General features: G+C 41.5%; 2 protein-coding genes across 9 annotated transcripts in view; both read left to right on the forward strand.

Annotated features, from left to right (window-relative positions):
* The first annotated feature begins 5,219 nt into the window (after positions 1-5,219).
* LOC133953233 (keratin, type I cytoskeletal 19-like) lies at positions 5,220-9,875 on the forward strand. The gene is made up of 8 exons (XM_062387050.1): positions 5,220-5,861; positions 6,625-6,707; positions 6,953-7,109; positions 7,825-7,989; positions 8,106-8,231; positions 8,540-8,760; positions 9,058-9,107; positions 9,199-9,875. The coding sequence occupies exons 1-8, from the start codon at positions 5,235-5,237 to the stop codon at positions 9,324-9,326; spliced, it is 1,557 nt and encodes a 518-aa protein (XP_062243034.1). The 5' UTR covers positions 5,220-5,234; the 3' UTR covers positions 9,327-9,875.
* Positions 9,876-15,706: 5,831 nt separating this feature from the next.
* The window catches only part of rims1b (regulating synaptic membrane exocytosis 1b), a 66,029-nt gene continuing 57,067 nt past the window's right edge, over positions 15,707-24,668 (forward strand). For 5 of the 8 annotated variants that reach the window (XM_062387043.1, XM_062387042.1, XM_062387044.1 and 2 more), the window contains exon 1: positions 15,711-16,347. In XM_062387043.1, coding sequence (XP_062243027.1) covers positions 16,181-16,347 — 167 coding nt within the window. In that variant the 5' untranslated portion in view covers positions 15,711-16,180. Of the gene's footprint in view, positions 16,348-24,668 lie in introns of all 8 variants that reach the window. The other 3 variants (XM_062387047.1, XM_062387049.1, XM_062387041.1) reach the window with 3 other exon arrangements.

The raw sequence follows: 24,668 nt of genomic DNA on the forward strand, positions 1-24,668 counted from the left end.
TTATTGATGTTTCTACTGATGAAAAATTGATAAAACTCTGATAAACCACTGCATACTTCCTGTCCAGCTCCAAACAGCAAACAGACGTATATGTAGCTCAGTGTTGCATACTATGTTGATATATATAATGAGATCTTGGTGTAAGATTATGTCACACACTAATTTGCAAATTAATGACAAAAATTATGTGATTACTAACATATATGTAGAGATTTAAAAATTTAAAGTAAAAAACCTTAAAGCTGCTTTCATACATGAGGTGAACTCTGGATCATCTCGATCATTCCCTAGAGGGGCTGCATCTGAATTTCTCCTGCTTGCGCCCTACTGAAAAAATCTGCCAACATGCTTAGGTTTACAGTTTATATAATGTATTCTTCAGAAAAAAGATTTGGAAATTAAAGCTAGAAATATATTGATGAAATTATAGCAACTTCAAAATAAAGGTAAATATAAAGACGTTAGTTAGAGTCCCTTGTCTGGAGAATGTCTGCACAATTTGAACAGGAGTCTGTCTTTCACACATGAACAACGCAGCAGGATCCTCTCACTCGGACATTTGCATACTCACATCCAGCCCCTCTGGAAAAATGTCCTGGAGAATAGCCTGAGTTAAGCTCATGTTGGAAAGCAGTTAAGGAGGAGCTAAATGTCACATGAGCATTTCATAATAACTGAGCCACGCAGTTCCACAGTCTCCGATAAACACATCCTCCTCCAATAAACACTGTCAGAACCAGATCGTGCACATTTCCAGCCAAAAACATTCCCTTACCCTTTTCTTTCAATAAAGAAAACCCTCCACACCTTAGACTTGAATGCTGATCACACCATGGGAAGTTGACAAAGTGTGTGTTTGTCCTCTCTGCAGACGACCAGACACTTGCCATACCTGACATTACATAGTTTCTAGTCTGGGAGACATACAAGACACAAATATTTAAGACATACTTTGGAAGGTGTCTTACAACTTTACAAGGAAGAAAAGTGAAGGGGACATTCATGGACATGCACAAATTGTGTAAATTGCTGTCTTCATACTATTAAAACCTATTCAGATCAAATTAATTCTCATTCAATATTTGCAACGGAGCAGGAAAAACAATTATCTCTTTCACAATCAGTTTGACAGTTTTGAAAAAGCCCCTAGGGCTTACACAACACTTCAAAAATAACAATTAGACTAGGAGTGCCACAGTCAGTCAGTGAGGCGTAGAGAAAGATGGGGAAATGTCTCAGCCAAACAAGTCCGGGCTGTGAACTTAATGTTCACAGTGAGTGGTGTCAGCAGGAGGGCTGGTGGAGGAGGGGTATGTCGGGAAAGTTACGAGTTAAACTGAGCAGAGGCATCTCTTTGTTTGGTCTATCCCGCCAGTGCGTGATAACTTGACAAAATGAGGAACCTAATAATTAAAACTGAACCTAATACTTAGAACTTATAACTATCAAGGCATTGTGTCACAGCATTGTGTCACAGCATTGTGTCACAGCAGAGCAAGGCATTGTGTCACAGCAGAGGAAGTGTAACAAAGACACTATATATATGTACAGAATCATCATGATAGGGGCTGCAACTTTTATTAATTTTATCGGTCCATAGACCCAGCATGTAACCATTTCTAATTGTTTATGACTTTTAAATATGAGCATTCAAACCTCACCAAAGTTCAGACAGGTCATATTTATGTATCTGAGCTTAGTTGGAGAGATTACACAGTTTTGTAAGAAATGCCTGCACACTCCCAACTGTCATGCAGACATTTCATGAATCTGACCAAAATGATATGATGCTAAACTAGTATTTTTTATTCAATTTCCTGTTTATTGACCTCTTTAAGTTGATTTTTAACAATATCAATTCATGTGACTTATAGCGATCATGACCAATAACAGCTCCACCTATATAATCCAAAATAAAAAAGCCTATCTGATTTCTTTGGCTGAAATAGTAAACACTGATACAACATGCTTATGTTAATTAAATGTTTTATATTTTTGTTATTTAAGAAGAAGAAATGAAGATGACATTGTAGAACAAAAATATAAAAATCATTTTTTAGTAGAGAAATTCTAAATCTACATCCACCATTTTCCACCGTCTTATGTGTTGGATAAGATAAGATCCGTTTATTGTCCCACACACACACAATATGCAAGGGAGGAAATTTGTTTTCTGCTATGACCCATCTGGTGTACACAGGAGGACACAGAGCAGTGGGCAGCCATGCCCGGCGCCCTGGGGAGCAGGTGTTAGGGGAGTAAGGCACCTTGCTCAGGGGCACTTAGACAGTGGGGTGGGGTAGGCACTTTGCCAGTGTGGAACAGATCCAAGTGTTGTCAAGGTGTTGTCTGTCCAGGTATGTTGTTTGTGTTGTCACTCAGTGGATTCGAACCAGAGATCACCATAGTTTTTTCTGCCCACAGTCCAACTTTCTGCCACTAGTCCACCTCTGTAAGAGCATGAAAACGCCTCAAAGGAAGTTACCAGAGGACATTTAGGCTTGAAACACGGTATAAAGGACACAGCTGACATTTACCTTCACACTTTGTACAGGTGAGGGAATCACAGAATGGGGTGATAATACCGGTCCCCACTCTTACATAACACATGGTCACTTTTGGAAATCTTGATAATATAGCTTTGAGCTCAAGTACCAGTTTCAGCTTAACTATTCACTAATTGTTAATTGTAACTAATTGAAATTATTTTACAAGTATTAGCCTCCATTAAAATGTGGTGTATAGAAGATGCACGTCTGATAATTCATGTCAGTGGGATGAAGCCACAGGAATCTAGAGGTTACCTCAATTATTGTAGAGCAGCCCCAAACAGGTTGTCATCTAACTGAATGGCAAATGGTGGTTCACCCCTTAACTACAGCATAAAACCTGCCAGTCAGTTTTAATTAAGTTCAATGAAATGTTTATTGCTTGGAATTATGAACAATTGAAATGATTTACAGGTTTATTTTTGGATAAATGCCTGCAGTCATAAAAACAAACATCCTTCGTGGGATTGGAACCTAATGAGTTTCTGAGTGAGTGTCGCTTGGCAGCAGCTAAGAAAGTAGAGTTTCGACAGTTTCTATGTTTATCCAGGCATTTGCCCCTATTTCTGCCAAGATCAACTTTTGTCTGCACTTTGAAGCATTTATTCAGGAGCATGGGCATTATGAGCTAGGGGACAGAAAGGGAGATTCCTAGATATATCAAATTCCATACCTGTGAACATCAGTAGTCTGAATTTTAGTTGCAGTTCTTAATCCCAATACATAAGCCCAATGCTGTGCATCTGCTACTGGGTGATCGGTGAACATGCAAATTAGCTTTTGCATTACACCTGTGGCATCTCAAGGTAATCTGAATTAAAATCTGCTGACAGACTGGCCAACACAAACCAGCCTTATACAATCAAACCAAACCATGGCACGAAACGGTCTCTGTCAGACCGAGAGCTGCAGGCCACTGTCTTTTTAGAAAAGGGGACAGTGGAAGAAGCACAGAACCTATTCATGATTTGAGATAAATCCAGGTTCACATTTTGGTTACATGTAAAACTCTGTTTTCCCTTGTGAGGAGTTGAACAATTTCCTTATAGAATAAATATAAAAGACTGTAAGTATTGAGGAAAGCCCTCTGACAAGACACATTGATGGCAAGAGACATTGTCAAATATCAGGGGCATTGAGCTAACAGTTGACCATACTGCGGTCTGTTTGTGAAGCTCCAAACACAAATTTCAGTCAACACAGCTGCAGGCCAATATACACTATACTACATAATACAAAATAAAAACTCACATAGCCACTTTGCAAGACATTCCACAGTATAACTGAGTTTAAACTTCAAGTAAAACAGGTAAAGAAATAAAGCCCATTAAATCAACAAATCTATCATCTCCAATGAGTTTCTGATCATTTATGTGCAAACATGAAAAGAATAAGGTTGAGTCACTGATCCAACTTTTTACATCACTATCTGCGACATAAATGGAAAAATACACACTAGTGCTCATCTGGGCTCAGTTCATGGAATAGCAGCGGCAGCCCGAGGCAGCAAACTGCAACAAGTACGTTTTCTATTATCTCTATCATCTTGAAGGAATGGGCCTACACCTAACAATGACATATAATTTTCATTAATGACAAGTCAAGAACACTCAATGGCAGGCCTCCAGGCAACCTGGCAACACTGCGGTCAAGTTTATAAACACTTACGTTTTATTAACTGTATGAAGTTATATAGACAAGGTATCTCTCCAGCGTTCGTGCTGTGGGGCTGAGGCATCATATATCTGCCACTACATGAGCTGTTAATCATTAGGTTTAACCCCATATTTAGCATTAAATAACTAATTTAGTCTATTTCCCATTCACTACCATGGAGGAAATGGAGTTTATGACTTATCATCCAACTAAAAATGACCATGGCCTGCCCCATTTCTGAAATAAAACAAGTCACAACTCAAGGACATCGAGCTAATTTCAAAAGAATCGTGCGATCGGAAGTTGTGAATACCACAAGAGGGAGTAGTTATATGGATTCTTCTCATGAACACAGTAACCACAATCTTATGTAGAAGGCAGTAAGGGTAGTGAAACATTATTTGAGGATGTCAGAAGAATTGGGTCCTGACTTTCTCCGAAGACTGTTTTCCACACAGGAACATAGCAGCAGGAGATTATCTTGGGGCAGATGTATTCATTTAGTTTGTCTCATTTTTGCCTCTGTCGCATGTTCGTCCCCTCCCCCCCACCCCCATCGCTCGCAGTGAATCCTACTGAGGATCACCTGCTGTATTCTCAGCTGGGCTCACTGGGACAGTTTTTAATATGGGGCTGGCTTGGAGAACACTCACCTGGAAACTTGAGCGGAGAATGTCCAGATATTCCCCGAAGGTCAGTCCATGATTAAAGCAGCTCATGTTAGTGAAAGCCTTTATGGAGATGTTAGCATGAACACATACAGACACAATAAGTCTGCCAACATTGATGTAGTTTAAATAATCAAGGTTATACATTTTTAAATCAATGGTCATCTTTCAAATTCAAACTCAATCAATGACCCATTTGGGTAGGCTACTGGAGTTTTAGTCCGTTCTAGTAATAAATGCACGGTTCAAATCATTGTGTTAAATGGGATAGTTGTCCCCAGCTCGTCTTGCTATTAGATAAAACATTCCTCTGTCAGAGCAGCTGACATGAAAGATGTCAGTGAATCACACCCATTCCTTAATGGGAACAGTGGTTCAGACATGGCGGACAGGAAACCTGAAGGGCAGCTCACCACGCCCTGTGGTCACACCTGTGATGGCGGGTGAGCAGCATCTTTCCATCTACCTGCTCGGCCGCACCCATCTGCAGGGAGGCGGCTATAAAACGCATCCTCCGGGCTGCCTTCAACACCAGCTGCTCCGCACCTCTCCAGGGCTCAGACTACTTCCAGTGAAATCCAGCACCAGGGTCAGAAGAGAAGCCACCATGTCCAACCGCTTTGGATTATCCTCCATGTCCTACTCCTCCGTCCCGTCCATGACGAGCTCCAGGCGCGGAACGAGCGTCCATGGCGGCGCGGGCGGTAGAAACGTCCGGGTGTCCTACGCCTCCGACGGCATCGGCTCCGGGTTCGACCTGATGTCTGCTGTCGGAGGAGGTGGAGGAGGAAACATGATCTCGGGCAGTGAGAAGGGGACCATGCAGAACCTGAATGACCGGCTGGCCACCTACCTGGAGAAGGTGCGCGTCCTGGAGACCACCAACGCGCAGCTGGAGCTCCAGATCCGCCAGTGGTACGAGAAGCAGGCCCCCGCTGTGAAGGACTACAGCAGGTACCAGCCCATCCTGGACGAGCTGCGCAACAAGGTGAGCTGCCCCCCTCCTCACACACATACATATGACACACATATGAAATGTGTTTCATTATCCAACCTCAAAGTGACTTATGTTACGTAAAGTCAAGACTCATCATTACAATATAACATAATCCACAGGGGCTATTATCTCGTGTTCCATAACTCCTTAAACTTTCTATTGAAACAGATAAGGTAAATAAGGAACATCAAATCATCATTAAAATTATATAAACACAAACAAATGATAATCTACCAAAAAATATATTAATTGCCCCCAACTCCTTAATCTTTTACAGACAATCATGTGCGATATAATTAAAACAAAACATCATCCATTTAACATGGCACGGTAAAGATTAACACCTTTAATTATTGCCCCACCTTGATGATTCCTCATTAAGGTACTGTCTGTGTAAATACTGTGGAGTTTAATCAGTCATGTGACCTCAGAACAGGATCGGTTCATTTGTTCAATCATTTTATGATTTATCAAGTAAATCATAAAATGTGACCATGGAGGATTTGAAGTATGTGCATTGGAGTTGCTGCACTTTAAAATGCAAGCACGCCATATTGAAAGTAAAGTTTAATATGACTTATCACCTGATGCCATCAACGGTTTATAATAATTACAGTGGAGCGCCACTCAGGCGTAAAGAGCTCTGTTCTGAAGATCAAAAGAAAGCTCGTTGCCCCACATTCTGGGCAAATTAATCACCAACATATGATTTGTGGATCAGAGATGACTAACAATGCTGCTTCTTCTTTTTTAGATAAATGTTGCCACACAGGACAATGCCAGGCTGATGCTGCAGATTGATAATGCCAGACTGGCAGCAGAGGACTTCAGGATCAAGTGAGTGCAATAGTTTATCAGGAATTATAATCTTGAATCTATTTTAAAAAATGTAATATTATAACATGACTGGTTCAGGCATTCCAGACTTAGTGGAAATATTGTCACACACAGGGGTGTAACGGTCAACAGAGATAAAAACCGGTCGGACTGGTTTTGGCGCAGTGTCTCCGTGTCTGCTTGTGTTGTTAGTTCTAACAGTAATTGAGCAGGTACATGAATGTCCATGCTGCTTTCCTACGCAGGTTTGAGAATGAGATGGCGATGCGCATGTCTGTGGAGCAGGACATCGCCGGACTGCGCAAGGTTCTGGATGAGCTGACCATGGCCCGGTCGGACCTGGAGATGCAGATCGAGGGCTTGAAGGAGGAGCTGGTCTACCTGAAGAAGAACCATGCAGAGGTGAGGTTTCTGCAGCCAGCAATAACATCAAACCATCTCAGAGAGCATGTCCCCAGTATCTTACTGAATCTTTTTTAAAGGATAGATAGTTTCTTTACTTTACCAGAAGGGAGCGTTATCCATTTATTCATCCTTGGTTCCTGAGAAGAGATGCTAAGATAAATATTAAAATTGTTTTTCATGGGAGAGATAGTCATATATTTGCCAAAAGCCTAGGGATGCCATCTTTAACTTGTGCAAACAAACATTATTTGCATTGTCTGCTGTGCCCTTAAGCTGTGTTTGTAGAAGCACATCCTGCCCCAGGCCACAGGTTGCAGCCGTAAAACAAGCACTCATGAGAGTCATAATAAGACAAGACATGTCAGATAGGAAGTTCCTACAGTTGGTTCACTAATGGAGATGCTGCAAAAGGGACTCCATACTGTCCTCAATATATACATAAATATTATTTATACATAGTATCATCCATTTTAAAATGAATCGATACTAGCCAACATTGGTGACATCAGATAAATTGAGGACCTGTTAGCCAAAACTGAGTGCACTGAACAGAACAAGATATTGTTTACTATAAAAATACAATATTTGTTTTTTTAAGAGCGGGAATTTAGCTGTTTTTCAAATGGCCTCTTTGAACCTTCTTTTACTCAATCCTTCTATGGCTCTCCCGGCATATTTTACATTTGACCTTCAATTGTTGTTCTGCCTGTAGGAGCTTGCAGCCATGCGCAATCAAATGAATACCAGCTCTGTGAACGTGGAGGTGGATGCCAAGCCCCAGGCGGACCTGAGCGCTGTCATGGACGAGATCAGGTCTCAGTATGAGGGCATCGCCGAAAAGAACCGCCGCGAAATGGACGCCTGGTACAAGGTCAAGGTGAGGGGGAGCGTGATGAATGAATAAAACCTCATGAAAAAGAAAAAAAAACAATAATGATCTATTTGCCTGAATAGCTCTCTGAGCATTTTCATGTCCAATTCAATGTCCTCCAGTTTGATGAACTGAACAAGCAGGTGTCAACCAGCACAGAGATCCTCCAGAGCTCCCGCAGCGAGATCAACGAGCTCAAGCGGACCCTGCAGTCTCTGCAGATTGAGCTGCAGTCCCAGCTCAGCCTGGTAGGGCATACCCCTTGTGAACAGATGCAGCAGCACATCATTTCATGCATTTCCTTTTTTTCACTACCATACAACACAATTATTGCCAACCAGTTGCATCTTGTCATCTCGTGTTACAGCAGTGCATACATGCCATATAACATATTTCACAACATGTTTGACTAGACATGCTATGAATAACAGTCACTAAACCTGCCTGTCACTTTTTTTTATGCCTCAGGCAACACAATTAAAAGAGACATTGGAAAACAAGCAATTAGTTCCTGGGAGGCTTCTTATATCTCCTCCTTGTTTTGTTTCCTGTGCAGAAATCTGCCTTAGAGACTACACTGTCTGAGACCGAGTCCAGCTACAGCATGCAGCTGAGCCAGCTCCAGGATAGGGTCTACCACCTGGAGAGTGAGCTCAGCAAGATGAGGACGGACATCGAGAGGCAGTCCACCGATTACCAGCAGCTTCTTGACATCAAGACCAGGCTGGAGATGGAGATCGCAGAGTACCGAAGGCTGCTGGATGGAGAGGATTCAAGGTAAGAATCTGTACATACTGATTAAGAACATTTTATACACAGATGAAAAGTGTAATAAAGAAACATTTAGGGAATAGCCCTTTCATGTCTAAATGCCCCCGCTGATGGCAATTGACCACCAACTATAAATACAACATTTGCTATATTACATTTAGTCCGCTCCTTCTATCTCATCTAACTCTCAGCAAAAAAGCAAAGTGTATAAACCAAAATGCCAAACTACTCATTTATCACATTTGTATAATTTCCATATTCAGTAGTTAGACTTATTTTTTGTCTTTCTATCTGCTCTTCCAGCAAATCTTCTGCCGCCATTGTACAAAAGACTGTGGTCAAAGAGGTCAAAAGTAAGTTGATATCACCATTTCATTATTTTTAGCTCTCTGCCTCTTTAATTAAATATTCTACTGATTTTATTTTGCCTTTGATTTTCCTCAGAATCTCAACCAGTCATTACCCAGAGGACTAGAGTTGTGATTGAGGAGATGATTGATGGAAAAGTGGTGTCCCGCACAGAAGACCTGCAGACAGAGACCATCAAAAATGGAGCGAAAGCATCCCAATAAATCCAAATCAAATTATAAAATCTGAAATAAATCCACACAGGCCTTCCTGTACTACTAAAACAAACCATTAAATGCGTTATTACTTTACCCAGTTCTGAAATCTAAACCCTAATCTTTCATATTTGTTTCCTTCTGCAGTGTGATTTTTTTACAGAAAATATTTATTTTGATAGGAAATGCACTTGAGAATATTGAGACCTTTCATTCTCTGACCACTGAGGCATAGATACATTGGTTTGGGTGGGGTGTACAGGTCATTGTCATAGAAAATATTGGTCCATTTTGTGGTAGTGATGTGTTTCTTGTGAAATATGATGTTAAAGATGTTGAATGTAGCATTTTTTTGCATTTGACATATTGTCAATTAAGAGTTAGACTGGTAAATCTACCATTAACAAAGTAAACAATTGTAAAGATGAACCTGTAATGTAAGTACTTCAGATCTCCGTTACGACGTTATTTGTATTCACCCTCCTGTGTTTGCTTGTGAAAGGGCTGCTGGCAACTTGGTTCTTCAACTTTCGGAACAGAATAAAATTTGACCTTCCACTTGTTTCATCTTTGATTGCACAAAAATATAAAAGTACGTTATCTACAGGTACAACTGTGTTTGCTAAAAACCTTACGCATGTCTTTGTAGAATTAACAAAAAGTGAATAATGTATTTGCCTTAACTTTGTGATCTTTTTCAGCGATTGTCAAATTCACATAGTTTGTGACTTCTATATTTAGTTCAGTAGCAGTTTGCTGAAAAGTTGTATTTTTCACGAAAGGATATTTACATGTAATATAAATCGGATTAGTATAAATAATGATATCATTTGATAAAGTGAGACATTGAAACTTTTGAAACGTCCTGTGAGGAATAAGAAGTTGAGTTACTACGCAACAAACACAGCTGCTCAATGCTCTGTGGTAATAAATACTGATTTAGTTACTCTTTAGGAGAGAGGAGAGATACAGTTCATCAGCATTTCTTGTGTAAGTGGCACCAGAATGAATGGGGGTCTTTTGAGCTTTATCCTAAAACGTTCATGGGGTATTCCTAATTGTTATGCCAATTTCCCTCATGTTATCAATGTAAGATGTAAAAAATATCCATTTGAGTAGATTTGCATATTTTGACTCATTGTGAAAAACCTTTCTGTAGGTTTCTGTGACATCACACACCAAAAGACACTTTAGTTGTCCAACGCTCCTCCTGGTCCGCCTTTAGATGGTAATTCAACTTCATTCACTTTCCTGACACATGAGCGGCATCCAGGGACGTTGTATTCCTCAAATCAGGCATTCCCAATCAGCATGTACTAGCAGAATGCTATACAAAGCTATGTTTCCATTTTTTAAATTAAAATCTGTATTTTCAAGAAGCAGTTGTAAAAAAAGTATTTTAGCCGATTAGCCTAATTTTGTTCAATCAATTGAAGCCATCCTTGTGACTGCCTGCTATTTCAGTAGCATTAATACAGAGTGGATAGACTCTGCTTAGATTGGCTCTGGTATAACTAAAGGCCTTTGGCTGCTGACAGCTTAACAACAAACGCAAACTACACCTTCCCATGTTGCCAACTTCATGAGTCTTTGATACAGTTGCACTGTGTTTAAACACTTAATTTGATCCCTTACTAAAAAATGTTAACAACAATGGCTCCTGTTCAACAAAGATTTCAGTTTCTCATATCTGCTAAATCAACCTCTGATTCAAAAAGTGAGGAGGTTTTCTGTCCACTGCTCATGCAGTGTTCTCATCTATCCACTAGATATCAGTATATTCACAGTGATGAGGATTGGTTGTATTGAGATGTCTACTGATTTTGTGGGAAAGCATCCTATTGAAGCCGCTTCTTTCCTTTATTTCAGTGTTAGAATGTAGTCAGACCAAATATGATGTCTATCATGACATATTAAACCCCTAAAGAGTCAACTCTGCTCAAAGTACAAATTTTGAGTGTGTAAATATTGTGTGTTCTTAAAATGGCTAGGAAGTAGCTCCAGGCTGCATGTTTGAATATCTAAAAATATATACTTTAACCTAATCTCCATCCAAACCTAACAGTAAGCCAGCTTCCTCCAGCTCTTCATCAAACACACAAATCACTGCTTGTTGTTGTTTTGTTACTGTGCACTACATAATTCCAAATGGTATAATGGCAGTAATCAGGCAGACATGTTAGAATTAGAAATCAAATCAAACCAGATTGGTTTTCATGTGTCGCTCTCTTTAACATCAGAAGTGTACCAGTAATAACTAACTTGAACCTTCAGGTTAAAAACATTATCAGACGGATAATAATGTGTTTCTTAAATTAGACTAACCCTGGTTCTTATCACAGACTCAGCTGCGTAAGCTTACACAATACTGATCATTGGCCAGACCTGGCTACTTTCCTGTTGTGCTGAAATTATGGGATTGGGACTGGTTCTTTAGTTCATTTATGTGACATAACATATTGACTTCCTCGCTGAAATAAAACACTGGATGGCAAACAACTTTCTCCAATTAAACGTCTACAAATCAGATGTAATTGTCTTTGGTCCCACCTTCAGGAAAAATTAAATCCAAGCAATAATCCGGGTGTGGCCTTTGACCAAAATCTGAGCTTCAAACACAACATTAGTAGTTTTTATTATTTAAGAAACATAGCCAAGGTTTAACCTTTTATTCCACATATAGATCTGGAAAAAATCATTCAGGCCCTTATTTCCTCTTGCCTTGACTACTGTATCTCCCTTTTGAGTGGTCTTATTCAGAAATCAATCCTCCGACGAGGAGGAAGAATTTTCGTACATTTGCTTTTCAAGAATAAAGTAGAACTAAATTCAAGGATATTGAAGATATTTTGTTGAGGTGGTCAGATGTATAAACAACCTTTTTCTAAAATGTTCAACTTTAATCTTAAATTTTAATTTAATTCTCAATATGCAAAATAAAAAAATAGATCCCCAAATTACTTTTTTTCCTAAACATTTTACATTTGTCCTTGGAATACAAAAAATTAAAAAAATTAAATAATCGTCCACTTTTTTCAGATTGTGTGTCAGTGCCATTTTTGTGAACACGATATCTCTAGAATGCCATCAGAGAATTTCATCAAATTTGAAAGAACCATTCAATCGGACACGCTTATAAACTGATTCGATTTGAGCAGAGATCAAAGGTCACCGTGAACTCAACAAAACATGTCAGCGGTATAAAGAACAACTGCAGGGTGGTAGTTCTTGTTTTCTTATGTTTGACCATCAGAAACAGATCTAAAATGAGACATAACGAAAACCACTTGAAGACTATTTGTTTGTGTGCCACAGTCAAGGACTTGAACATAGCGGAGGTTTTAAATCTTTATTAACATATTCTTTTTGTAATTCAATATTGCAAAAAAAATGGAAAGAAATCAATCCTCCAACTACAGTTAGTCCAGAATGCCCCTGCTCGGCTTCTAACACCCTTCAAAAGATTGTTGTTGTTTTAGGATCCAGCGTTTCTAGTCATTCAGAAATCTAGACTGAAAACCAATAGAGATAGAGCCTTTGCCATCAGGGCCCATGTGCCAGAAGAGATTAGACTAGCAGAGTTGGTTCATGTTTTATTTCTCTTGTTAAGACACATCTTTATAAAAAAGCTGTTATTGTTTGACGTCTATGACTTTTATTAACCAAATCTTTATCATAATTATTTTATTTTTACTCTGATTGTTTGTGAATTTCAAATTGCCTTTGATGCTTGTTATAATTATTATGATTAATACTTCTACTATTACTACTACAGAGCAAACTTCTTGGTCTCTACATTAAGCAGTAATGTTGGGGCAACACCTTTAACCCACTGAAAACTGACAACTAACATTTTTGCTGAAGGCAAAAATGTTTCACCTCACCTCATAATAGGAATGAGGACAATACTTATCTGTGTATTGTGAGCGTCTGCATTTTCAGTCATTCATTTCAGGGCTTCCAGGTTTAACTCAAGTCCAGGGCAAATGGCTGTCTTTCCCTGAAGAGACGCGTTGATCGTAACAATTCTGTGTCTCTTTGATGGATCATGTCTCTACTGGACTTTTACTTGGTGTATTTGGTGTCAGCAGAGCCTGCTTTTGAGTGAGTGTTCTGCTGCTACATTAGGCAGATTTACATTTGATTGTTAAACAAGACATTTCTCCTGGTGTTCCTCAGATGGTCATTCCACTTCATTGCATTAATTGGTTCAACCAGTCAATGAACAATCTGCATGCATTAGCAGAAATATAGTGTGCCATTGTAATAATGATCAATATTTCCCCCTGGGGAAATGGGTCATTAGAACTTAATTTGTATTTCAAATATAATACACACTTTATTTGCATTAGTTTAAATAAAACCTGGTCTTTGTGTCAAGAAGCAGGTGTAAAAAAAATGTTTAGCCAAATATCTTCAATCAGCCCCATTCTGCCATAAAATAAATGTAGCCGATTTTCCATTTCATTTTTTGACATGCAGACAGTGGGGGTCACCGTGAACTGAAATTATTTGTCAACTCTTAAGGACTTTATTTTTTTTAAGTATAAGCAAATACATGCAGTGAGCAGTGATAAACAGACTTTATACATTATTCCAACATTTAGTAATTCACCATAGTGTAACATGCATCCTATTCATTAACCCAGTAATAAAGTGTCCCTATCGAGTTGACAGAGAAAGTGTACACGTCTTAAATGTGAAGAAAAGATCCATTAGAGCAGGAGCTCCCTGTCCTCCCACACTCTCCACTCAGTCTTATTCATATCCGAGGTCTGCACCAAACATCCGCTGTACCGGAGCACCACTGTGCCACTCAGGGCTGGTGCTCCCTAGTCACGACCCATATGATGACAAAATCCTGCACCACGAGCGGCTGACGTCACCGCGGTACAGTCACCTCCTCAGTGACGTCACTGGATGACAGCAGCGGCAGCAGGAGCATGTGGGGGTTGTGCCACCTGCTGGACGGACGCCGCCACTCACCCGTGCGTCACGTCATCAGGGAGGGACCAGGGCCAGCTCCGGATCAGGTATGGCCTGGAAGCGTGTATGTGAATACAGATCGAGCAGGTGGAAGGAGGGGGGGGCTCCAGCTTCTTTAAAGATCAAGTGATAACAGTATGAACATATCTCAGGGGTCTTCAGAGAGGGACCTTGGAAAGGTGAGGTGTTGTTTCTGTGAGTTAACCTTAGTGGGGATGAGCTACAGTAAGACAGGATATAAAGGTGAAATAAAATCAGTAATAATAACACATGAAAATATTCCTTTTCAAAACAAACATTTTCAATGATGTTGATCAATATGCATTGTTCCCGTGTTAATGACACTAAAAACAAATGTATGACATAAAATGTCTTGATTTCTCTATCTTTTATTTTCGCACAAAGGTGTCACAACTGTCATTAGATGTATACTACATGATATGTGTGTTACATTGTGTTACAATGTAGCACACGTATAGATTTCAACATGCAATACCTAGCAAAAAGAGCTGGAAATAGCTCTATTGAATTAAACTGACATATGTACAATACACAAGTTAAGTAGCACTCAAAATATGGTTGGTAAACTAATATAATCAAATCAAATCTTGGGCAACTTCTATTGGTTCAGGCCTTGCTGATTATTGTTGAAAACAAAATCATGAGTTGGAAAGAGCATCATGGTTCTCTCACTTAAATGTGTATTTATCATGACATTTGTCAAAAGCCCTACGAGAAGCACATTTTGCTGCTCCAGTCTGTAAACACTACCCCTCACCCTGTATGGCACATAGGTACAACATTCAGAGAAGATGTTCAGCTTGTTGAAGAAGCTGCAGAGTGAATCAGAGAATAAACCATGTGACTGCAGACGCTGCTGTTCGGAGGAGCTGTCCAGGTGCTGAAAAGGAACAGTGACTAACAGACCTTTCATTAGGTGGCTGCAAATATAACAAAAAGCAAATCCATATGACATGAATAATTACATTTTAATGTGAAGTAATGTTTTAAGATTAATTTAATCTTAAAACAGTTAATGTGTAGTTTAATTTAAGGTTTATGGTTGGGTGTACCTTTGTTATGGTTAAGGATAAGTCAGGGTTAGGTTTAGGTTATGTTCAGTTGAAGGAAAGAGTCCTGCAAGTATTATATAATTAAGGTTGGAGTGAGTCTCCAGGAAATCAATGTCAACGTATTGTCATGGAGACACGACTGTGTGTGTGTTTGTGTGTGTGCTAAGACCCTGGGACGATGTTCGGTGACGATGAGGACCCCATTCTCACAGGAGTTAGCATGCCCCCGCAAAATAAGAGAGAGGGAGGTGGGCTGCACTGACCGAGAGAAAGAGAGAGAGAGAGAGAGAGAGAGAGAGAGAGAGAGAGAGAGAGAGAGAGAGAGAGAGAGAGAGCGAGAGAGAGAGAGAGAGAGACAGAGGACTCCGCCTTTACCGTCCAACATCCTGCTCCAGTCTGACGGAGGGACCACTACCCAGCAGAGTGAACCAGGGCCCCGCACAGCTCGACTCAGCCCCCGGCGTGAACAAGCGGACATGGGTTCCACGTGAATCCGGGCGGTGGAGGGGAGAGAAGGTGGAAAAGACGGGGGTTGGTCGGGGGTATTGACGACCAGAGTGTGGCGGGACAAGCACCCGGCGAGTGGACGAACAAAAGCACAACCGAGGCTGCCCGCAACCATGAGCCGCCCGCACTATTCGCCGGAGCTGCGGCTGCCGCGGCCGCCGTGCCCGCGGAGCGCGTCGTGAGGTGTGGCTCGGATAACGCTCCGGGGGGAACCTGTCAGCCGAAACGACCCGCCGAGGAGGAGCGGGAGGAGGCGGCGGGGCGGCGTCGGCGGCGTCGGCAGTGGTGGTGGAGAAGATGTCCGCCTCCGTGGGGCCCCAGGGCGGCCCTCGCCCACCCACCGCGCCGCCATCCATGCCGGATCTGCCGGACCTCAGCCACCTGACCGAGGAGGAGAGGAAGATCATCATGGCAGTGATGGCTCGGCAGAAGGAGGAAGAGGACAAAGAACAAGCCATGCTAAAGTAAGAGCAGCATCCTTCCTTCTATCAGGTGGAACTTAAAAACGCCGAACACACACACAGCTATGCCCGGTTGAACACTACTGATGAGGCTACCATTGTGTTGGTGAACCTGACACACACCCTGCACATCCAGCAGCCATTGGTCTGTCCTGCTCTGCAACTGAAGGTTTGTCTTTAATGGTGTGTGTGTCCCCAAAAACGGACTCACCAGTATAAATGCACAGTACATAGCAGTAACAGCTCTGTGTGTGTGTGTGTGTGTGTGTGTGTGTGTGTGTGTAACAATTCAGCATCACAACGAATACATCCTCTATGGTTGCGAGGGGAAGGATCAGCCAATATTTAAACATTATGCAGCCAAAGATGACCTGAAACAGGGTCAAACGTGTTACAGGTGTAGATGGGGCCGTGAGGAGGAGGACGGGGTGTGACAGTGATGGGGGGGGGGGGGGGGGGGGGCTTTGGATGAATCATAGCATCATCCATCCCTCACCCTCTCGTTTTCATCAATGGGGACTGCACCCCATTCCTCAGCTTACACATCCAGCACCACTCCAGTTCTCCCTTTTACGCACGCATGCTGCCAGGAGTGGCTTTATCCGTTTAGTCTTTTGTTTTTTTCGATGAGTGGATGTCTGCGTGTAAGTGAGATAGGTGGAGAGAGGGGATGAGATCGGCAATAATGGGAATTACTGTGGCATTATAGCTCACAGGCCTGGAGCGGCACAAACCGTTCTAAAAGCCCCGGTAGACGGACCTACGGTGCATGGTGAGGCGGTGTGTGCGATCATCTGCGCTCCCCCTCGGCGGAGCGAGAAAGATGGGGTGTGGTTGGGAATCGTAGGCCCTCACCGGACACGATACAGACTAGAAGACATCGGCTATGTTATATTGCACATTTGAAATCCTCGATCAAATCGTCAATAGCCTACCGAGAATCGTAGAATAAGCAGTGACATGTTTCAGAAAGACGCAGAGGTGTGTGGCACTAAAGGAGCATCATATCGAAATAGCCAGAGATATAGTAGCATAGCAGTGTGTCACTTTAAAGTGACTAACACATAATATGTTATAAACCACACTGTCATGATGGGCTTCACCTTCCTCCTTTACAGGGTTTGTTACAATTTAGTTTGGTGCCTCAGGGGTTTACCACACAAACCATGACAGTTTGAAGCACCATGCAGGCCCTACAAGTGAGCTTGGCCTGTATGGCCCGTAAGCTGGTGGAGAGCTGCTCCGGGCCCCTTGAGAGGAAGTTATGTATTTAATGTTCCATGATGCGCAGGCTCAGGTTCAGTCAATAATGGCTTCATCATCTGGCTAATCATTGATGGGGACCAGCACACCATGGACAAAGGAGAAATGTGGTTTCAGAAAACCATTCAAATAATTGCTGCTCTTTCAAATTTGCCACAGCATATTGTGCAGGATTATCATGCAAGACACAATGAATATGAGGAGACTTTGCAGTATAGAGAGAGCGAAGACAGAAGGTATATCCTCTTGTTATCAAGGGGAAGCTTTATTTGGAGTTAACATACACCGAAGAGCCACTCTGTGCATGATGGGTAATATCAGAATGAGGTTTATTAGGCACAGTTCTAGATCAGACTAGTGAGAAAAACAAAGCCGGATTAAATTTGGGCTCCATTTATTACACGTTACTTGACGTGTAAGGAAAATTGTTTTTTACTGCCAGAACACTGAAAATAAGCAGGTACGTCTGAATATACAGTAGTTAGACCACGTAAAACCAAATAAACGTGTATAAATAGAAATACATAGACATTTTTTCAGAAGTTGACATATTTGGGGCAGAATAAATGAGGGAAAAGATAGGACAATGCAGACATTTTCAGTTCTCCCAAGCTTAAGTGACCTCTTTTAGGTTCAGATTAGTTCTTGTTTTTTTTTAGAATTTATGCTTTAGTCTGTGATCTTCAAATTGCTTTTGCTTGTTTGTTATTGTTTGCCTTAAATCGTTCATTTTTAACCTGTAAAGCACCTTGTTGCTGTATTTCGAAAGGTGCTTATTGTTATTTTTATCAGCCATGACAGTGTGGCCCTTGTTGTCCCACATGTCGTCATGCAATTAGAGGCAACTACTGCATGTGTTCAAAAATAAACTAACAAGCCCTCCAAGGCCAGAGAGCATGTTTGTTACTTGGTTAAGCTTTTTTAATTCATCTTTTATTCAAGAGACACCCTGAGTATGTTGCCACTGATTGCAGGGCCAGCATATAGAGATAAACAGCCCTTCAGTCTCAGATACACCTACTGTCAATTCAGAGTCTCGAATTAGCCTAGCCCAATCTTTATGTCTGTGGGAGGAAACTGGAGCACCTGGAGAAAACCCATGCTGACACAGGGACAACATGCAAACTCTACAAAGAAAGACTCCACGATCCTTCTTGATCCTTCACAATTGAAAACACGTAGATGCAGTCGAATGATACTGTGGTATATTGTGTCAAGCTGTGTTACAGTCTGGTATAAGAATCTGCATGAAAAAACACATATATTTCTGTAAAAGGCATTGTAAATATCTATAGATATACATAGATATTTATCATTCTAAATATCTATGTAACGTGTGCCATCACAAACATTTTGATGCCAAATATCTGTTATTATCTCCTGAACACAGACAATACTGACATTAATGGATATGATAGAGTCCTTGGCAGATCATCTAAATAATCCACTGACTCAGTGAGTTTCAGATAACAAGTACAACCAAACTAAACAGCTTCCTTTGATCATAGAGCCATTGAATAAACATTATTGTCCCAGGGTGTCAGTTATGTGCTTTCTAACAAACTTCTCTCTCTCATATGTTTTCTCATATCATTGAAGTCATCCAAGTCTAAAAGCTGAATTTGGTTCCAGACCTTTGAAGAAGGTTCAAAAGACTGGTCCTCCTCCTACATAGCCAGATAGATACCTGTATGTACGCAAATACATTAAAGCTGCCATACCTGTAAGTATGAAAGCTACGTTCATGAGAAACAGAAAGTGGCAACACACATGGAATTGATTATCACATCCGTAAAGCCTGTCGTTTGTTGACAGAATTGATAAGTCGAGGAGGGTATGACTCAGGGGGTAGAGCAGGTTGTCCACTAACCACATCGTTGGTGGTTCGATCCCCGTCTCCCCCCTTCTGTGTGCCCAAGAGTGCTTGGGCAAGATACTGAGCCCCGAATTGCCCATGAAAATCCTGCTCATAGTGATCAACTGTATGATGCATGTATGAATGGGTGAATGGCAAAACTGTCCTGTCCTGTCATCAAGTCTAGCAAAGAGCTTTATTAATACAGACCGCTTAACATTTATCTCACATTTTTTGATCATCATGAAAAAGATGACCTGCTATAATAGGTGAAACAGTTATCGACTACATGAGCAAAACATCAGATTGTTGTGAAAATTGAAGTTCAGTCTGTTTATCAGGCCACTTAAGTAACCTTTGCTTTAATTATATCATTTATTTTCTATTTATTTTGTTTTAACAAGGTCGCAGGTCATTTCTTTAGCATAGCCATACCTATGGGCCTTTAAACCACATGTTAGTGTTTCATCTTAATCTTTACTGACAGAGGTGCCATAAACAACAGCCATCGAGGATTTTCCTCAGCAGCAGTGAAAATTCACATCCAAAAAGAACATTTTGTACCTTATGTGAAAGAGTATTGCACCCAGTCAGCACTGTTCAAAGTGGTTTCCTGAGACCTGAGCAGCTGGCAGTGATAAGGTTCGACTGATATGGGACTTTATCTGTCGTGAGTTTAACCTCCAGCACGAGAGGAGCTGGATGGGCCTGATGTGTTGCTGAGACAGAACACCTTGTTTTGGTCGCTGATAATTTGCTCTGGTCATATCATTAGAAGTCGGCACAGATTCACTGCGCTAACGGACACATTGTCCACTTTTAAGTGCCCTGTTGACTTCAGAGGCCTGTTCCATTGACTTGTTAAACCACCATTGACTTCTTAATCCAACGGTTGTAAGTGGATGAGAGCTTTCATGCCGTCAGGAATGAGTAAAATGCTGAACCGGCAGTGACAAACCCCTGCAAGGGTATGACGTCAAAAGAAACAACTCTCAGGAAGTCTTTCCTCTCCCGCTCAATGCTCCACGTTCCCGTCCACTCCTGGGAGCTTTTGTGGGTTCCAAAATGTAAATATAGAAACAATGTGTAAAATATTGATGCCCTTGGCAGAGAGGTTGTAGACATTTCAGACGTGGGTGGACCTATACACAGGACCTTAAGGCTGGAGCGGGGGAGGGTGGGGTTAATGGAGCCACTTTTGTTGCTTTAAAGGCAGAGAAGTAAAAGAAGACAGTATACGTGGTAGTACTCTATGAATTTACTGGAATTTATTTCTGGCTTTAATAGTATTTTTGGTAACATTTCTTATATTTTCATATTTATGGCACAGAACAAGGTGCAGATTTGACAGAGTTCGTTCCTTGACACCAGATGGACAGATGCAGAAATCAGGACCCGGAGCACAGGAGGAGGGAGGATTTAAAGGTTTTAAGGATTAGAGCAGTGGAAAGAGAGATGAAAAGGGGAGACAGAATGAATGGGAAGAACTTCCGGAAGGGGGCCCCACACATGCACACACATGCACACACATGCACACACACACTGCTAATCTCTCTGTACCAGGGCTCCCCAAGGCAGGAGGCTACAGGGTGCATTTACAGGGCAGCGAAGCCCCCTCCCCGTCTACCGTCTGATGGGGTGGCTAGTGTCCACCCAGAGGTCAGCTGTAGTGGGGTGACAAGGTCATAGCAAAAGGTTTTCATTATTACAGGAAATAGGTTGATTTCTGATCGGATGTGGGCAGGTTGGTTTCAGTCTGTTTGACTGTTTCTCCTTAAAGATCTACAAGTTGATATATGTATATTAAAAACAGGTCGAATGGCAAATGTTACTTGAGAATTCTGCTGCCTTCTAATGGAGCTTATGTTTACAATGTGGGAAGAACACATACAGCAATAATGTATGTGTTCAAAAGGTTAAATCACAAGAACACTTCTGCTATAGAGGACAAATATTAATGGTAATATTAATGTAACTGTTATAGGACACAGAGACTAAAAAGTAAGCAAGCTAGCAGGGGCTAGCACGTTCGCAAGCTAGCATGACAGAGGACAAAGACGAGGGCCAACACAGCAAACATTGCAAAACTCATGGACTAAAGACGATGCTAATTGTATAAGTGAGAGAGAGTAAAGAGCCTCTCAAGTTTCCCATAGCGCTAGGTGTCTTGCAGCTCACTCTTTCTCCAAACTCAACTAGTCTGGCGAAAGAGATGGATATTTGTCTCAGCTCATCATGTGACTCTAGGGTTTGCGGAGACTACTGGGTGACACAACCATTTTAAAACAAATATCTCCCGCGGAAAAGGCGGTGACACACACTTGAAGACACCAACGAAGATGTCAAGAGAGTTTGAGTGATAAGAGCCGACGACGGTGTTGAGGTTCTGTAAACATGATCAGGTGATCTACGCAGCAGACTAAATGCGTCACTTCCTGCCTCTGTGTGCTGCACCCGGCTGCTCCATCTCTCGCCTGAATAATGTGGATTTGATGCTGCTGTGAACGAGTCTGTGCAGAAAACCTCCCGCTGTGTTGTGCATGTGTGAAAGACAAACTCTGAGGTAAACTCCGTAGCCAATTCTCTGGGTTTTAAAACCTGGAGGTCATGTCTGAAAACGAATCTAAACAAACTCTCTTTCCGGTCTATGTGTGTAGTGTGACAGTATGTTGAGTTTATGTTTAGCTCATGCCTTTAGTTACAACCACTTTTAACATTTCTAGAAACGTGTTAAACTGCTCTAACTATTAATGATTCAGTCATTAATAGTTTGAAGGGCAGCGCACACCAGGTTCAGTTGTGCACTGAAGCAGCTGACGTCACTCCACCAACAGCTCGGGGGAAGAAAGCCCAGGGTCACCTAGTGTCCAGGTGAGGGTGGAGGGGGTCGTCACAACTGTAAATGTATGAACAAAGATGGAACTAGGATAATTGATACTGCAGATAAAAAAATGGGCTTAAGAGTTTAGGTAATCTGGAATCTGGTAATCCTGAAAAAGATAGCAAGAGCAGGCTAAACTTGAAAACATGGGCCAGTGCATGGGCAGGTTGGGCACATGCTGGCACGTCAGTTAGATTACAAAACAGGTACGCTAGTGAGCCATCCGGTCAAAATGAAATGATTGGTTGTGTTTATTAAGTCACCGGCTTTTTGTTTTTAATTTCAGACAATTTTATCTAGCGATGGCTTTTGGGACATACCCACTCAATCCTTAGGCTTGACATGCCTGAGCCAAAAGGTTGCACTAAGTGAAGCTAACGCTTCTTCCTGTTGAAGTAGACTTGCTTTTACCTGGCTCCAAATGAATGTTGTATCCACTGTGCTTTTTTAGCCATTGCTTCTATGATATGATTAGTTAACTGTTTATCTTAACCCAGTTTCAGATATCTGCTGCTGTCTGTCCAGAATAGTTTTAGCTTGCTAGCTGGAATCAACAGCATTAGCTAGAAACACATGAAGTCACTAAATGATGTCTCTAGAGTGAAAACCCCAAAAGATATCCACTAAACCCAAAGTTGCTATCTTTCAGCTGGGATAAGGAGGAGCATTTTCCAGAGCAGACCTCGGGGTTTCAAGGTTTGTGGGGGAAAAATGCTAATGTTGAATTATGGATCAGGTCTGAAAATAGCTCACACTTGGAAGCAGTTCCTGAAATATTTAAATATTCACTTCACTGGCTGCTGTTGATGTTCCCAAGCTTTTTTTCTCCTTGTTAACCTGTTTTAGTTTTGGCCCACTGGTGAATTCCATTTATTACCTATAGTGTGAAATGTTTGCATTGTGACCAAGTGTGCAGATGTATGTTTTTGTATGCTGGTGCATTTTTGTGTATGAATGTGCGTTCCTGTTTAACATCGGTCAATACATGCAAGCTCAAATAGTGTTTGTCATAACCCTGCTCACACGCCCACACAGACACACACACGCACACACACACAGGAATGCAGCATCGTGTCTATATTGTATATCTGAGAACACTTGTGCTGCAGTACTTATGACAAGAGACACACAAACTGCACTACAAACACAGATGGTGTTGCTGTTTTGTCGGCCTGTGGATGAAAGCTTGCAGAAGGAAAAGTCAGCTCCTGCTAAGACAGATTGTTACTGTGCAGCTCGTCCTGTTTCCTTGCAGCTAGCCTCCGCTCTTTTTTTCCAAACAGCTGGAGAGAGTGTGAGTCTATGTGCTTTTTTTGAGTGTTTGTGTGTGTATTGTATTCAAAGTGTGCTGAATTGGATCTTCACACTTTGCTCTTAATTAAAAGAACTCAAAGGCAGTCGGGTGTATCTGTAACACCTGGAGGAATGGAAGTTGGTGGATGGGTTGGGGGGTGGGGTAACTGTGTGTGTGTGTGTGTGTGTGTGTGTGTTTGTGTACATGATTTGTGTTTGTGGGACATCTGTTTGTCCTTCGGTCTGTCCTCTTTGTCGCATGTCTCAAAAAGCTTGATGTTGTGTTGTGCTTCTCCCAGAGTTCCTGTAGGCTCCCACTGGTATGCTCTGCGTATTTATTATTGTAGTCATGACAACAAAGGTCCAGTATGCCTATCTGGGTGCTGTAGTTCAAATCAGAGGGAACAAAACCCCTCCAGGATGGAAACCTTGTTGAAACACACTCTCATTGGCAGTGGCACCGACACTGAATGTTGGCACTAGAAGTAGATCATATGCTTCATATTTGCCAAATATGATCCTACACTTCTGGGGTCTCATTTATAACCGTTGCGTACCAATATTTTAGACCCCATTATGTGCGTACGCCACTTCTCATGCACATATTGGGATCTATTAAAAAACAGACATGACGGGTGAATGTGCGTACTTGTATGCAAACTCAAACCCATGCGTACAATCATTTTGGAGGAGGTGAATTTAAGACAGATTATATATATTATATATATGATATCTTCTCTAACACTGCACCTGTATCTCCAAGTCAGCTTCAGTTTTCATATAATCGCTGCTATGAATGTGTCTGTACTGACCAGGTGCATAGAGCACACAGAGCAGCACACTGGAGACCTCCAACTTTATAAACTGTGTTTACCTTTAAACTTTAACATCCAAATAATATCCCAGAGTGGGTTTGGATCCCACTTATGTGTGAAGTAATCAGTCCGATAGCTGTAAAAATAAAAACTGCCAACGACACTTGTGTGTAATGCTGCGTGATGGATGCAGTGGCACTGAAGGATTAGTTGGGAA

The sequence above is a fragment of the Platichthys flesus genome, chromosome 5 (genome assembly GCF_949316205.1).
Source record: "Platichthys flesus chromosome 5, fPlaFle2.1, whole genome shotgun sequence".
NCBI classification, from domain to species: domain Eukaryota; kingdom Metazoa; phylum Chordata; class Actinopteri; order Pleuronectiformes; family Pleuronectidae; genus Platichthys; species Platichthys flesus.